We start from the raw sequence: 17,149 nt of genomic DNA on the forward strand, positions 1-17,149 counted from the left end.
AATTAGCATCTCTGGGAGTGGGGCAAGGATCTCTCCCCATCCCTGGGATAGTGGGACACTGGTTTTTGATGACTAAGTTTTATGTGTTCATGTGGCCAGGCTATGGCACCTTGTAACTTACTCAAACATGAATGGAGGTGTTGCTGTGAAGGTATTTTGTAGATGCGGCTAAAGTCTACAAATCAATTGACTTTAAAGGAGATTACCTTTGGCAATATGGGTGGGCCTCATCCAATCAGTTGAAGGGCTTAAGATTAGCAAAAAAGTTTCCCGGAGAAGAAATTCCATCTCGAGACTAAAGCATCAACTCCTGCCTGACTTTCCAGCCTGCTGGCCTGCCCTACAGATTCTGGATTTGCCAGCTACCACAATCACACAGACCATTTCCTTAAATTAAATCTTCTTTATAAAGAACTAAAATAAAATAATTTCTTTTTTTATTTTTATTTAAAAAAATTTTTTTAACGTTTATTAATTTTTGAGACAGAGAGAGACAGAGCATGAACGGGGGAGGGGCAGAGAGAGAGGGAGACACAGAATCGGAAGCAGGCTCCAGGGTCTGAGCCCTCAGCCCAGAGCCCGACGCGGGGCTCGGACTCAGGGACCGAGAGATCGTGACCTGAGCTGAAGTTGGACACTTAACTGACTGAGCCACCCAGGCGCCCCTAAAATAATTTCTTTATACAGACACACACACACACACACACACACACACACACATCTCCTATTGGTTCTATTTCTTCTATTTCTCTGGAGAACCTGACTGATGCAGTGATGAGCTGGGCTGGAGATCCTGGGCTCCTCTGGCCCCTGCACTGCCTTCTATCCTTGAGAAGCATGAGCACCTACTGAACACAGCACACCCCTCTGCCCAGAGGCCTCCCCTCTTCTGGAAAGCCTGGCTGCATCATTGGGCGCTTTGATTTTTTTTCTTTCTCAAGCAGCACCCGTGGGTATCATACACACACACACACACACACACACACACACGCACGCACACACCAACATCATAAAGTTTAAAATCCATAATGTGCCTTACAAATCACCCTGTCCCCCCTTTTTTTACAGATGAGGAAACTGAGGTCCCAGACCTGGCACCCATGCCGGCATCACTCTGACTTCATTTCCTACTACCCCCCATTAACATATCCTTCTTCTTTTTTTTATGTTTATTTTTGAGAGAGAGAAAAAAAAATGATGAGTGGGGGAGGGGCAGAGAGAGAGCAAGACAGAGCGAGACAGAGGATTTGAAGCCAGCTTTGCACTGAGAGCAGAGCCCAATGTGGGGCTCAAACTCACAAACTGAAATCATGACCTGAGCTGAAGTCAGGCGCTCAACTGACTGAGCCACCCAGGAGCCCCAACATGTCCTTCTTCTGCTTCTCAGACCCACTAGGCATACTGTGGATGTAGGGCCTTCCCCTCCAGATTCTTCCCTTCCTTAGGTCTTGGGGTCAGTCACCTTGTCAGCGAGTCCCTCCTTCACCTCGATACATAAAGTAGCAGGCTTCCCCTCTGCCATTGCTTTCTCCCCCCTTCACCCTGCATTGGGTTTCTTTGTAGTACTTATCATTTCCTGATACCTTTGTACATTTATTTGCTATTTTCCGGGTCCCATCAGTTGAGGGTAAGTTCCATGAGGGCAGGCACTTGGTTTGCTATGTTCACTCCCAGTGCCTAGAACAGAGCTCAGCACACAAACAGGGCTCTAGAATGAAGACCTTGGATGATTCCTAACCTCCAAGCAGGGCTCACACTCAGGATTCTGACTTCTCATCTGTCTCCTGCCCCGTGTGCCTGCCACGCCACCTGATGTGGCAGTCAGTCATTATTCTTTGACTACTCTCATTTTTCTCTGATGGCTTCCCATGCTTTGAAAGCACCTGCCATGCAGTGACCTGAGTCTGTGGTGCTGTGGGGGGGGGGGGGGGGGGGTTCAGTGTGGTGGCATGGGTGGGAAGGGAAGGAGGGAAGGACTGTCTTTTTTCTTTATCAGAACGTTTACTCTCATGAGACTGAAGGATGAAAAGCAGGGAGACCCCTGTGGGTCTTTGATAAAGTGAGAAGGTAAAGATGGGAAGACGTCAGTGGGGCCACGGGAGGCTCAGAGCAGCTCTCGCTGGAGCTAAGAAGGGACAGCAGCTCTGGGCGGTGGTCAGCTCTGGTGGGGGCAGGGGAAAGGGCTGGAGGCAGCTCTAGTTTGTCATCCTCCAAAAGATCCCTGGAAGGAGCTCAAGGTTTCCGGCCCCCCAGCCCTCTAAGACCAAGCCTGGGCTGAGTGCAGGAATCCGAGCATCCGCACGCTTAATTGCGTGTGGGAGGTAAAAGCTTTCCCTATTTGTTCGGACCCAAGGAGACTTTTTAATAGCAGCTTGGTGGCAGTCCTTTCTACCTTGTCTGGACCACCCTTCCTGTGAGCTGCAGAGCAGATGGTAGAGGGACCTGGTCACGGAGCTGTGTGCTTGCACAGTCAACATCCTGAGACCCCCTCCCACCCAAGCATGCTTCAGATCAGAGAGAACGTCCTCTGCCTTTCCACCCGGAATGTGGGCTTGCACCTTCCACCACTACTAGCCCAGCCAGGCCTCTGAGCTTTCCTTATGGCCCTGGGGACTCTGGAGGAGAGGCTTTCCCTTCCCCTGTGAAGTGGGTGGTAATAGAGATGATCTCATAAGATCATGGTCATGGTTAACGATCTAAACTCCATGTCATGTAGATACTGCATCCCAATTGCCCTTGAATTTTCCAGCCCTCACAGATCAGTGAGGTTCCTCCTTTGGGCATTAGGGAAACCCCAACCTCCTTAATTCTAACACATGTGGCATTGTCGTAGTCTCCACTAGACTGTAATCTCTGGCTCTTTGAGAGCAGGCTTCCCCCTGATTCTTCTGTATCCCCCATCACACTGATCCAAGCCTGTCGGGTGAATTGGTACTAGAGGAGCAGGGGCCCTGTTGAAGGATTTAGGTGGCAGCAGAGGTAGGAGGAGAGAGGGTGCCGAAGGGGCAGAAAGAAGCAAGGATAGGGCTCCAGGAGGGACGGGGGCCCAGATGTCCTGTGGGAGGCAGGACCTAAAGCTGTCATACAGGCTATGGTTCCTGGAGCTGGTCAGCTGAACAGGGAGTTGACAGAAGGGCTCATTTGGCAGGTTAAGTAGCTTGCCCTTGACTGAGTCAGGTGCCAACTCTGTTAAAAAAGTTCTTTCTGGCCAGCGGGGTCCTTGCAGTCCTGAGTCCAAGGCCAGCCTGCCTGGGCCTGTAGGGCAGGACGCAGCTCCAGACCAGGGCAGTGTGGGTGGGGGCCTTCTGGATGTAATCCACTTTCCCACCCTCGGCCCAGGCACTAGCCCCTTGGGGCTTTGTCTGTTGGTTTGTTTGGCTGGGGGGAGACAAGGAAAGAGGCCCCAGTCACACTAAATCCTCCTCAGCCCTTTATGCTGGGCCCCCAGCTGGATGGGGGAGATGGCATCTGGCCAGCTAAGGGGCTCAGCCCTCACAGCTAATTGCTCATTAAAGAGCGTTAATGAACTTCCCTTAGCCCCATCCTTGCCTAAACCAGTGAGGCTTCCCTACTTCTCGCTGCCGTCACTGGTTGAAGGAGCTGGTCTCTCTCTATATCCTTCACCTGGTGGTCAAGTCTCACGGGTCTGACTCTGGGCCCTGCTTAGCCAGCAGGTCCTAGGGTTGAGAAGTCCCTCAGCACCCAGTGTTCCCCCTCCTGCCTGGACTGACTTTTTGCCCATGACCGTTATCCCCCACCTCCGCCCCACTTTGCCCCAACACTTACAGCTTCTCCAGCAGGGACAGTCCCAGGAAGGATCCATTCCGCAGCCCAGTAATCTTGTTGTTGCTCAAGAGCCTGAAGGAACAGAGAGAATACAGACAGGAGAACGTGCTGTTACAAGCCAGAAAGTGTGGCTGGAGCGGGGATGCGGTTTCACCACTACAACCATGTTGCTTTCTGTGTAAATGGTGCCCCCTTTCTTGTAAATGGTGCAAGACAGGAGCCCCACCCCCTCCAGGAAAGAGCCAGGGAATGGTTCAAGCAGATTGGTTAGCCCACTGAGCCCCAAATTAGATATTTCACCTGCCCTGGGTTCCCTGCCATGGCCCGCATCTGACTCAGGACTCTATGTAAGTGGGCTGAACGGGTGTCAAGTTGCAATGGCCCCTTTACACCTTAGAACCACTGCCCGAGCCACAGCGCCCTCCTCCTGCCCTCCAGGGCTCTTTCTCAGGTCTTCAGCCCCATACCCTGAGGAGAGTGGTAGGGGGAATGGTCTGAATTGGGTCAGGGCTCTGGCAGGTGGGAACAGGAGGTCCAGTAGGTATGGAGGCAGGTGGGAGGAGCTGCCCATCCTTGGGCAACACTCTGTGTGTGAGCTGAGGACTTCACAGGAGGGGACTGTTCCCAGCCCTCGAAGGCCCCCAGTTCAGAGGGACTGCATACCCTTGCCTCCCTAAGCCTGGCTTCGGCCTCGACAGAAAACCGATAGAGCCCTGTGCCTGGTGGAAGCCCGGGCCTTGGCCTTTGCCTCTGCCCACTCTGAGTTCTGTTTATTTATTTGTATTTAGAGGGGGAGGAGAGGGGCCCCAAGCTACTGACTAAACCCACTCTGCCCACCCACTTAGCCTTTCTCTGCCAGACTCCCTCCCTGGGAGGAGGAAGTTCCAGACCAGCCAAAGGGCTCATCCTTTGAGTTAATTGCTTATTAAAACGCTTTAATGAGCCTCTCAGCCCAAACTCTTGCCTGCTCTGGGCTGAAACAAAGGGTTTCACTTCTTTGCTCCTATTGGTGGACATGGAAAGGCCAGAGTTGTAGGTCTGGAATCTTCTCTCGAGTGGGCAGCCTCTGGGATGGACAGTAAAAGAGATCTTGGGGGACGGGGGTGGGGACAAGGCATGCTAGCAGCTGTCAAGAGTTCTGCCCACAAGCTTACTGGAAGTGGGTAGGTGAATATATCAAGACAGGTGTGAGATGGCCCCAGACAGCTGACATTCCAATACTCTACCTTCAAGAGGCTCATGGAGGACAGACAACGGCCAGGATGGAGGCTAGAGTGGAAGGGGGCTCCCTCCCTTCCCTGCTCTCCAGATAGACCCCTCCCACCCTTCTGGTCCCCAACTAAGGGTCCTTTCAACAGTGACACTTCCTAGCAGGGCCTGAATAGTGACTGTGTGAAAGCGTTGCGGGGGAGGGGATGCTGGGTTTCCAAAGGGCTCACACACACACACACACACACACACACACACACCCTTGACATTTCAAAAAGTACATCACAGTTGTCATTATATTAGAACTCACATTGACCCCTTTATTCTCATTTTATGGATTAGGATGATTTTAAAACTTTAAAAAGTTTACTTATTTATTTTGAGAGAGAGAGCAGGGGAGGAGCAGAGAGAGAGAGCAGGGGAGGGGCAGAGAGAGAGGGAGAGAGAGAATCCCAAGCAGGCTCCGCACTGTCAGCATAGAGCCTGATGTGGGGCTTGAACGCAGAAACCAAGAGATCATGACCAGAGCTGAAACCAAGAGTCAGACACTTAACCAACTGAGCCACCCAGGTGCCCCTGATTGATTAGGATGATTTTAAATCACATTACACATGGTGGTTATAAATCATAAATAATCTTGTCAGTTCTTAGGGCCTCTAATGGTCTCATTTAGGCCCTGGTGGGGCTGCAGGGGCTCCCTCTGTGGTGACGGGCTCTTGATGGTGTGACTTTTAAATCAAAGCCCACCTCGCCTCATCTCTTGTTCATTCCCTTCGTATGCTCAGAGTTTGAGGTTTAGAGGTTGCATTAAATGTCAGAGAAGGTGAGAGAGGACCCCTCGGTGTTTTTAGAAGTGTCAGGAAGAATAGTGCAGAAAGGGCATAGGTTTCAACCTCCCCCCCCCCAACCCCAAGGGTGTCCCCCAGGGACTGCCCCCTCCTTGGGTTTGTGGGGAATGGGATGCTGATAAGTCTGAGGGTACAGGGGAGGGGGAGGAGGAGGGAGAGGGTATGGTAGGAGAGAGAAACAGGGCTGCTGAATTATCACAAGCCTGTTCATGAAGGGGGAAGCCCGAGAACATTATTTCTCAAACTTGAGCAGAGACCTGTTAAAGGGAGGAAAAAATATCTTCTTTCCTGAGAATATGTCTGAGGATTCTAGTTTGAGAAATATTGACTTTGGAAATGAAAATCTTACACTATGAAAATACCTTCTAATAATTATCTCAAAATTATCTGCAAAAGAATTTTATTTAAATATCATTGAACAGAAAATTAAAAAATAAAGTCCTCCAACTCCCAATCCCCTGAGATTAAAACCTGGGATCCTAATTTGAGAATCCTGTCTAGACAGGTCTAAAGGTGGCGTTGGGGTGCACCCCACATTCTTCAGACTCTTCAGCCTTTAACCTTTGAACACCTTTTGCATACCCCAAATTCTTTAACCCAGAGCTGGTCAATAGAAGTATAGTGTGAGCTGCATACATAATTTCAAATGTTCTAGTAGCCACATTTTTTTAAGTTTAAAAATTAATTCTAACAATATATTTTATTTAACTCAAAGTATTAAAATGTTAGCATTTCAACATGCGATCCATATACAAAATTAGTAATGAGACGTTTTCCTTTTTTCTGTTTTCGGTACTCAGACTTTGGAATCTGCGAGTATTCTACTGTTCTAGCATATCTCAATTCAGATCAGCCACCTTACAGGTGCTCAGGAACCACATGTGGCTAGTGGCTTAACCCTTATCCAGTTTCCTTGTGGCCAGCACCTCCCCAGGAGGAAGTGTGGGTTGCTTGAGAGATACTGAGGAAATTGTGTATGTGTGGGGGGGAGCGTGTGGGGGCAGAGCAAAGGATTGGGGACCAGCCCAGAGTCAGGTGAGGATGAGCCTATGGCCCAGAAAAGGACCAACTCATCTCTTGGTGTCCTATCCCTCTCTGGCAGGGCCCCCTCTCTCTGAGGCAGCCCCTGTTGTGCTGGGGAGGTGCGGGGGCGGGGGGGGGGGGGGTGGTCAGCTGCAGCCCACGCTTCCGGTTTGACTAGCCCGGTGCAAACGCTGTCTTGAAATGAGATACTTTTCTTGTAGCAGAGAACACGTCCCTGATCTCCCCCATACCCACTCTCTATAAGCCATTCATGAAAACAGGGACACCAGGCAAACAGTGGTTCACCCTTCTCCTCCCATGGGTCTCCTTCTTGCCATATTTCTAGTTCTTGGACAAACTTCAGGCAGATATCTGTATGATCCAAGTCCCCAAATACCCAGAATTGGATCTTTTGGTCTTTGCAACCTAGATGGGGCTGAGGAAATTTTGCTTTGGATCCAGATTATCCAGAGAATGGCTTCGGCTGTGCTTGTTGGTTCAGTTCTCAGGAGGTGCCCTTTGTGAGTCTGGTGGGGTGGAGAGGGCAGTGATTTGGGACAGAAAGTGCTTGGGTCTAGTGTTGTCTTGGGCAAGTAGGAAGCTGGCAGTTAGTAGGGGTCGAAGAAGACACGCATAGCCTCTTCCAATGGGAAGAAGAATGTTCCCACCACGCTAGGCTGTCTCAAGGGGACAGAAACAGGCCAGGCGGCCCCAGCAATCAGGCAGGGAAGGATCGGGAGCCTTGGCCCATGGTTCCATGCAGCCTCACAGACACAGTGCCAGCTTGGGCCCATCTTAACTGCCCTGCCACCCCTACCGGACAGATACTTCCTCAGCCTGCCCCAACCCCTCGCCCTGCAACAGCACAGGGAGCCTGCCGGGTAGATCTCCTTCCCAACCACGCTAGCCCCGCTGCACGGACCTCTGGCTCACCCAACCCGGCCTCTCCAGCTTTTCTTCCCTCCCTTCCCGTCTACCACTCCGACATCGTCACATAGTCCCAGGAAGGGGGGCCAGTCCCTGGAGTCCCCTGTTCTCTTACCCTAGGGTCTGAAATCTGGCCAAGGAGAGGGGGCACACTGAGTCTATTCCAGAACTCTCTCCCAGCCAGGGTCCTATTTTAGGGAAGAGGAGCAAGCAGAGTTACCGCTAACGAGGCTGGAGGCCAAGGGAGCGAGTGGCTGGCGTCTACAGAGAGGCCCTGTGGCCTTTGGGCAGCCACAGGAACTCACCAGATCCCAGCCCAACATCAGAGATGACCCCGTAGGGGTCATGTGGGCACCACTCCGTGGGACATGGGGCCAACTCATGCTTGAACCAAATTGTTCTCTCAGATGCAGGAAGAGTCATACATGTCATACCCCCCTCCTCCACCGTGTGAGGACCACACGTCTGGACACTTGGGGAATCTGTGCTCTCCAGGGAGTCTGAGCCTGGAATTCAGACCATCCTCAAGGCCCTCGGGGCTCAGGAGGACCTGTCTCCAACATCTGTTGCTGGCACCTTGGCAGTGTCTTAGGGATGCCATCAGTGAGGGATCTCAGGCCCACAGCCACTCTGAACGGTCAAGTGGAACCAGACTCCCAGCTCCTTCTGCGGGCACAGTGCCCAAGGCCTCTGAGCACTTCCAGGGCCCACAAAGATGTCTGAAAACGAAAAAATAATCACTGCCTCTGAAATATAAATGCTATAAAAAGCAAAATTGACATTAACAAACCCTTAACTAAATAACAACCAAATGTCCTACTATGTCGATTAGCAGTGATTGTTATGTTCCTCGCAGGCCGTGGGTGCATTTCAGTATGCCTGATATGACAATAGGGTCTCTAAAAGTGACACTGCCTCTGGTCCACAGGCCCTGCCTTGACACATACCCTCAGACGAAAGGCTGCCTTCCTGTGGCTTCCCCTCCTTTCCCTTCTCTTCAGGGCTGCCCTTCATGTCCATGCAGCCCGATTGCAGGGGACTTACATGTTGGAGGAGACATACAGTGCTCCTGAAATTCCCTGCCATCCCCTCCCTTGGCTGGAGGCCTGACTGGAAGGAGACCTAGGTAGGAACTTGCTTCCTCAGGCTGTAGGGGGTTGTGTCTGGATATGGTCTCTGATCTCAGCCTTGAAGCTGAACTGTCCAGGCAAGGGCCTGAGGTCAAAGCTGGGAAAGAAGATAGTCTTGGAATGGCTCCTATGTGTGGGGCCTTCTAGTCTCCTTTTCTCCAACCTATCCTCTGTACAAGGGCACCCTATCCTGGTGGGGAGCAGGCACGACCAAGAAATTGGGGCTGAGATGGGGAGGACTGACTGGAGAAGAGGTGCTACAGGTGCTTGTGGTTGGGTGGTCCGTGTGCCTTGATGGGGGTCTGGGGGCCCCAACACCCTAGCTTGAGCCCATGGAATCGAGTCTGCTATAAGCATTCACACCTAGGCATTCATTCATTTATTCTTCAAATCTACACTAACGCCCATTGTGGGCTCAGCCCCATGTAACACAATAGCACTACAAACATCAATGAGACACGGCGTCTACAATCCTCCATTCATGAAAGGTGGAGGGCCATGTGTCAGACAGGATGCAATGTTTGTGTGTGTGTGTCCCTGGATTTGAAGAAGCTGGGAAGTTACTCCCAGTCCACCTTACGTGCTTCTCCAAACGGCCTAAAATCTCAGCCTGGGGTAGGGGTGGGAGGGGGCATGGTTTTGGGTGAAGAAAGTGGATTTCTTTTCAAATGATTTTCAAAGACAAATAAACCTGAAAGGATCAATTTGTAATCAGTCATTTTTACCCAAGTACAAATTTGTCCTTTAATCTTTCTACCCCTGAAGTTTTCCTTGGGAGCCCTGAGGCCCCGATCCTGTCCTGCTTTTGTGAGCCGGTATCCAGTCTCCATGATGAGACTGTAAGGCCCCTGAGGTCAGAGACCGGGTCTCTCGCCTCCTGGCACTGGCGCCGGGCTGGTCAACAGCAGGCGCTGGCTGAATGAATGGATGGGTATCCGGAGAGGGAGAGCTCCAGGGAATGTGGGGGTGGTGGATGGACAGAGTTCACGCTGAACCCCGGTTTCCTCCTTCCTCCACTCCCCTCCCCCACCCCCGCCCCGCCCCGCCCCCTACCGCTCCATCTGGGCAGAGCTCACTCCTGACAGCTTGGAGACAGCTCCCATCCCTCTCCGAGCTAAGCTGGCTCCACAGTATAGCCCTCCTGAGACATCACCCACCCCCACAGGGGTGGCATCGTCCTGAAGCTGTGCGTGGTGCAAGCGAGGGAGAGAAACACCAGGAAGCATACTTTAGACACCACTTTCCCTGGGTCCATCTGATTTCAAATACTCTGTGCAGTGATTCTGTACAGAGGTCCCCTAAGCACACAGGTATTTGCTAGGCTATTATCTACCCTTTAACCCTGGCTCATGTGTCCGTGTGGAGGAAGTGGATTAGTATATCTCCTCTGCCCTGTCCCCGGGGGGTATGCGGTCTCTGATTTGTCACTATGGGAAGAGGCTGAGAGCAGGAACCCTGGGTCTGGCTCCGAGCTGTGTCATCTTGGGCAGGTCAGCCCCTCTCTGGGGGTTTCTTGTCAGTAAAAGAAGGGTTTGGACAGAAGACTCCCACTCATTATATTTGATGGTTTTTCCCATCCTGAATACTGTGTCTCCTAGAGCCTGAAGTCTGAAGTTTCTGCCTCACCACACGGTTCCCAGCAGGCAAAGAGCCCTGGGTGGGTGGGTGGGGGTGCAGCTCTCGGACCTTCCTTCTCTTTCCAGCTGGGAGATGTCTGGCCCCTCATGGTCAGGCTGTAACTCCCTCCTCAGGCTTCTCTCCACCCCCTTCCCTGCTCCTCTGTGACAGATTGGTTCCCCTGCCCCTCACCTGGCCCCATCCATCTTGCACACCCCTTTGCTCCCCCATCCCGCCTCTCCCCACTCGAAGGGCTGGAGAAGCTGGGTCCTGGGAGGTTGCCTGACTTTGCTACACTCCACAGTTTCTCTGCTCCCCCCACCCCCATCACCAGTCCTAAAAGCAAAGGAATGTTCTGGAGTTTGGGAAGGATGGGGGCCCGCCAGAGGAGGGAGGAAGGGGAGGAGGCAGCTTTGTCCTGTCAGTGTCTGAGCTCTAAATAGAACAGAGCGGCTGGGCTGGGGGAATGAAAATAAACAGCCCCTCCAAGCAGCCCCTTCCTAGCAGTTACCGGACTTGCCTTCTAGTTCCTCAGCCCAGGGCCATTTCCCTCCCCTCTTCTCCCCTGCTCTCTGTCTGGTCCCAGGGAGGAGTTGGTGGGGGGGCTGTCTATACCTTAGAGGGAGTGAGGCATACTGGTTCAGGCTGTGTGGCTTTGGGGAACTCACCTCCCCTCTCTGGGCTTCGGTGAGGAGAGCCCACTGAATGGAAGGATCAGCTCAGAGGTGGCTGGAACTTTTTCTCCCTCAGGAAAGGGTTCTTGTCCCAATGATTCTCATGTGGCATAAACTTGGAAACTCTCTCCCTTTAAAAACATGACCCCCAATTTAAGGGTCAATTTATGGTCAGGTTCAAATTACACTGGTTTGCCTGTGCCCTTGGGGGAAATTCTCAGACTCACCCCCAGGACTGGGGATTGCCCACCACCCCATCCCCCAGCACAGAAGGATGATCCATGGTAGTCAGCAGGAAGGGACCTCCTTGGGGATCAGGAGTAGCTGGGTTCATGCACATGTTCTGAGTAGTTCAGGCCAAATTACCCGTTCTGGGTCCTGGAACCACTGGGATGCTGAATTATAGGGGTTGTCTTTGGAGCTCAGTGCGGTGGCCTCTCCAGTCTCCTCGGCGCAATGAGGACTCAACCAGTAAACCCCAGAGGGCTCTGGTCTCCGCCCAGTGCTTGCCCTGAGATGTGAGCAGGGACCCTTACATCTTTCACAAGAGCCCTAAGGGCAAGAGTCCCCAAGACCCCCAGGGAGGGGCTGGCTGCCTCCAGCTTCTCCGGGCAGGTAGTTGGAAAGTCAGGGGGGAACTTGGATTTCTTCTGGGCCCCTCATTTCACACAGGCGGGGTCAGAAGCCCACAAGGGCTTGGTGCAGCTGAGACCCTGCATCAGGAGGGGAAGGTAGTGGGTTGGAGTCTTCTAGCCTCCTCCCATCTTCGGCCCCCAGCCTCTTCCCTCTTTTCTTTCCTTCTTTCTCTCTGCTCTCTCCCCCTCCCCCTCCTCTCCCTCACAAAAGCTCTCTGTACACAGCCACTTCCTCTGGCTGCTGTCTCTGAGCCCAGACCTTATGAGAACCATATGGGGGAAAGAGGGTGGAAGAGAAGGGGGTGGGGAAGCTGTCGAGGGCCCGCCCCTCCAGCCAGCATCTTTCCACTCCCCTCAGGCTCTGCGCACGGGCTGTTGGCACACTTTGGCCCAAACTCCCCCAACTGGATCTTGGTGGCTGGGGTGAGGGGCACTGGGGGGAGGGCCCCGTCCAGAGCTGGGGCTTCAGAGGGAGATCTGTGTTCGAGAACCACTTTCCTGAGACTGGAGCAAGCGCAAGGGCTGTGAAGGGGCCTCCCCTTCCCCCATGCTGCTCCTAAAGACCACCAAACCCATAGCAAAAGGACCCAGCCACCATTAGGTGCGTCTGAATGGCAAATGCCCCTTCTCTTCCATGCGGGTTTTTGACGTGGTGGGCCGCCCCCTGCCCCAGAAACGGGAGGCGAGGCTCGGGTGGTGGAGCAGAGGGGGTGTGTGGGTTCTGGGAGAGTCTGGAGTGACCAGTACCGTGCCTGCCCCCTCCGCACCCAGCCTTGGAATGTTCCCAGGTCAAAAGGGCCAAGGTTCTGCTGGGAAGGAACTGGGTTTTTGAAAGCAGCTTTTGTGTCCGCTGGGTCCCAAATCCAGCCAGGTGAGCACTGAGTCCCTCACCTGAGAGGAATGGAAGGCAGCCCAACCAGCTAATCCTGGCCTCAGTTTGCTCAGCCTGTAAGATGGGAGATGCAGGGCTGGATTTGCTGATCTGCAAGGGCCTTTTCAGTGCAGACAGTCTAGGAATTTATGTGGTGGCTGGAATCCTCTGAGGGGCTGCTCAGATGTCCTGCAAGGTCCTCGCAGCAGATTTCCTTCTGGAGTTATCTGTTATCAGTCCTTTCCTAGAACTCCTTATTATCCCTTCCCCCTCCCTCTCACTCCCAGAGCTGCCAAGCAGAGGGCAGGCCCATCAGCTGCTGCCCAGGAATGGGTGGGGGGGTTCACAGGGCTCCTCACATCTCTCCCAGGCTCTCCCCAAAACAAGTCACCCACCACACCCCCCACGAGACCTTCCCCCTTGGGGGAGAGCCATAAAGGCTCCTGCTCCGGACAGGAGCCTCGGTGCCCACGGCTGTCCTGTGGACTGAGCTGAGGGGTGGGACCGATGGATCAGGAAGGGAGCCAAGAGTTCTGCTTTCCTGGAATACTCTGCATGAAAATCCATTAGAAGGGAAAAGAGCAAAGGGTGGGGAGAGGGGGCACACGGTCTACAAAAACAGAAGGCAGAAGTTAAGATAATAGGGGTGGAGGTGGAAGGGTTTTCAGTGAGGTAAATAGGGCTGTTCATGGAATTGCCTCAGAACTGCCTGCAAGCTCTCTCTGAGCAGAGACAGGAGGCTTCTTGCACACAGGCACCTGATCTAGTGCTTTCTTTGCCTGAGTAATCCCAGCACTGGTGTCTACCAGGCTTCCCAAGGGGGAGTCCCGGGTCCCCTTGAGCAGGGTGGGGTGTGAGGGGGTCTGGAACCTGGTGGCCCATTCTGGGGGGAAACAGGGGAGGAGGGAGGTAAAGCCATGATGCAATAAAAAAAACAAACACAAAAACAAAAAAGCAACAAACATCAGCCTAAGCCCTATTGTTTGTACCAGGTGACAGGCAAAAAGGTGAAAGGAAACAAAAAGAGTAAGGAGGAGGAGTTCGGGAGGGTGTGGAGAAGGTTTCCAAGCTCTTAGCCTCATGCTTTGCTGCCAGGCTGAAGCCCCTTCCCAGCCCTGTCTCTCTTCTTCCCTCAAGAGGCATGCTGGGAAGGGATGGGTATGGCTGAGCCCTGAGAAGAGAATCCCTGCCCAGCAACCAGGATCAGGATTATGTGGGGCCTGGAGGGAGAGCCTAAGAAATATGTCCATGGCTGGGATTCAGTCGCACTCTAGGCTGATGGGCCAGTGGGCTCTCAGGGGCTTCTAGGGCCTGCCCTGCCATCACTGTGGGGATGTCCAGCCAGGCTCAGGGGCTGTTCCTATGGAAGGTATCTTAAGCCAGCCAGGTCAGTGGCCTGGGACAAAGAAGAGGCCCTTCTTCTGGGAATGGTTTGTGATGGGAAGGTGAGCTAGCAGTCACGTTTGTTGCTGCCCTGTCACAGTATATTCTCACCAAGAGTTGGCTGTGCCCACTCACTCACTCCTTGCAGTGGCGTCGGTGGGAATTAGCTATGGCTGGAAAGCATTAGTTACCAAATCATTCTAAGATGTACTGCAAAACCACCTTTTAATGTTTCCCCCCTCGTTTCTGCCTTCAGTATGTTAGGATTCCCTAATCCCAACAAGCAGACATACAAGGGGACGGTGTCCCCCATATGTGTGTGAGCACAGCCACAAGAGCCAGTGCACAGACGCACAGAGTCCTCTCTTGAACTGAGTTATCATTGCTCAGCGGGGACTCACACAGACTCCCGCCCAACCATTCCACACAGCAAGCATTTTTCTCCTCCAGAACTGAGTGGGCCGGGGAATGCCCAGGCCTGTCTGGACCCTTCAACACCACTGGACAATCAAAGAGACCAGGAAAGAGCAGCCACAGCTGCCTTCCCAGGCCACGGCCACATCCCAGGGCTGCTGCTGAGACGTCGGAGCCGGCGGAGCCGGCGGACACATTGCCTCCACTCCCCCCAATGCACACACATACACGCACGCGCGCGCACACACACACACACACACACACACACACACACACACACACACCCCAGCTGGGGAAAATGCAGGCCAGGCGGCCAACGTCAGAGGCTGACCAGTCGTGTCCTGTCAGGAAGCCGGCAGCCTCTGAACTCACCCAACCAGAGGCATTACTGTATTGTTCTGGACACAATCAGGATAGACCGTGAGCCAGCCCCAACTCTGGGCAAGGGGCGGCGGGGGACGGTTGCCACTGGGGTCAGGAAGCCAGGAAAGGGGAAGCGCATGCAGGTTAGGTCCGGGACAGGAAAGGCATGGGCCGCGGCTAGGGCCGGACCCTCCACTCCACGGCGTGCGTGGAGCTGGGAGCACGTGGTCAGAGCAGGAAATCGCCGCCGCGGGTCGGGGTCGCTAATTCTCCTGCGGTTGTGGGGGCTTCAGGCCCCCATCAAGGAGGCTTGGGGGCGGGTGGTGGTTCGAGCCGCGCTCGTAGCCAGCAAAGTGAGAGCTCGGGAGGGCCCTGGCTGAGAAAGGAAACGGGATGACGAAAGGAGGCTGGGAGGCAGCCGCCTCCCCCTCAGCCAGGTTTCTTTCTTCGCAGTCTTGGAGCGAAGAAGTCAATCGATTAACAGCCAAAGGTCGTGTTGTACCCAGGGGAGGTAAAGGAGAGGGCGGGATGCAGGACCCGGCGCACAGCTCACTTCACCGACGCGCGCGGAGGGAGAGGGGCCAGAGGGCGACCGGGACGCCGGGGTCTCATCCAGGCCAGAAGCGCCGCAATCCCAAGGACAGATTTTCCAAGCCCTCCCTCCCGCCTGTCCCGCGGAGACAGTCTGGAAGCGGGGCTGGCAGGTTCGTGGGGCGGGTGGGGCGCCCCCCACTGGAGGAGCCAGGCCCGCGGGGTGAACCCGGGAGATTCCTCCAGCCCGGTCGAGGACGCGTCCTCCGAGGTGACGACCACAGCCACCCTTTGGGCCGCGGGTCGATCTTTCCTGAGCCTTCCCCCAGCCCACCCACCTCAGGTCCCCGAAGTCTGCAACACCAGCCCAGACTGGAAAGTCGAGGGGCGTGGGCATCGCGCCAGGGCGCATTCCCCTCACCTGTGCAGGTGAGTGGGCGCCCGCGGTCCCTCTCTCTGGGGCGCAGCCGCCCCCGAAGTCCCCTCCTCCTTCCACACCCCGGAGCCCTAATCCTTCCCGTACTGCTCCAAGCCTCCCTTCACGGCGCCTGGACGCAGGCCTGTCCTAAAGTCTCTGAAGCGGCGGCAACGTCCCGTCCCCCTCTTCCCGCCCCTCCCGTCCTGTCTTCCTTCTCGCCCTCGTCGGGGCTCGGGCCGGCCGAGTAGGATACTCACAGGGTAACGGTGCCGTTAGGCAGAAGGCCGGGCTCCGGAGGCTCCGGGAGGTCCCCGCCGCCGCACACCACCCTCCTGCGCGCCGGGTTGGGGGCGCCGCCGCTTAGCCCCTTGGGCCGCTCCCCCGAGCATTTGCAGCTGCGGATGGGCACGGGGCAGCCGGGCGCGCCCCGGGTCTCGGGCGCCAGGAGCAGTAGCCACGGCAGCAGTGGCAGCAGCAGGCGCGCTGGCGCCCCCCGCATCCTGCGTCCCGCGGCGCCCATCAGCCCATCGCCCCGCGGGGACCCACAGCGCTGGGGCCCGTCTGCGCGCCGGCCACAGGGACCCGGGCTTGCGGGAGGCGTGCTCAGCGGGGGCCCGGGGCGTCCGAGGGCGGGGCGGGGGGCCCTGGGCGGAGGCAAGCCCCGGGGTCCCCGCCGCCGCGCCCCGGGGGCATGTCCGGCGAGCGCCCCGGCGGGGAGGACGCGGGCGCGGCTGTCAGCGCGGCGCAGGCGGCCCCCGGCGGCGCGGCCCGAGGCTCTGCGCCGTGCTCCCGGGCCGGCTGAGGCCGGACCGCTCCGCGACGCCTGCTCCCTTCTTGCCGGGCCGGGACCTAGCGGATCGCGCCGGGCTCCTGCTGCCGCCGCCGCCGCTGCCTCTCCGTGCCATGGATGGAGGCAGCTCCTGCGCGGCGCCGCTCCCGCCGCCGCCGGCCCCCGCCCGCCCTCCGCGGAGGGCGCCCTCCCCTCGCCGGCTCGCCAGTCCGCGAGGCCCTAGCGCCTCCCGACACGCAGCCAGGCCGCTGCCCTCCTGGGAGCGAGAGCGGGCCGGGCGGCCTGAGGCCCCGTTTGTCCCGCGAGCCCGCCCTGAACCTAGACTTTTTCCCTCCTGCCCCTCTTCTCCGGGCCGGGACTCTTCCTCTCCACACCCCGTCTCGGACCTCAGAGTCAACCACCATCACTTTCCACAAAACCCTCCCTGGCTCAAGCTCATCCAGCCCGCGCCCCCGTGTTCTGGGTCTTTCATTGCCCTGCGGGTTTGGCCGGAGATACCTGGTGCTGCCTGTTTGGGATTGTGATTGAAC

The 17,149-nt window shown here is 55.5% G+C and overlaps 1 protein-coding gene across 1 annotated transcript in view; it reads right to left on the reverse strand.

Annotated features, from left to right (window-relative positions):
* ADGRA2 (adhesion G protein-coupled receptor A2) overlaps positions 1 to 16,777 on the reverse strand; it is a 35,314-nt gene extending 18,537 nt beyond the window's left edge. The window contains exons 1-2 of the mRNA XM_047856410.1: positions 16,087 to 16,777; positions 3,787 to 3,858 (exon numbers count right to left, since the gene is read on the reverse strand). Coding sequence (XP_047712366.1) covers positions 3,787 to 3,858; positions 16,087 to 16,349 — 335 coding nt within the window. The 5' untranslated portion in view covers positions 16,350 to 16,777. The remainder of the gene's footprint in view (positions 1 to 3,786; positions 3,859 to 16,086) is intronic.
* Between the last annotated feature and the right edge of the window lie 372 nt (positions 16,778 to 17,149).

The sequence above is a fragment of the Prionailurus viverrinus genome, chromosome B1 (genome assembly GCF_022837055.1).
Source record: "Prionailurus viverrinus isolate Anna chromosome B1, UM_Priviv_1.0, whole genome shotgun sequence".
Taxonomy (NCBI): Eukaryota; Metazoa; Chordata; class Mammalia; order Carnivora; family Felidae; genus Prionailurus; species Prionailurus viverrinus.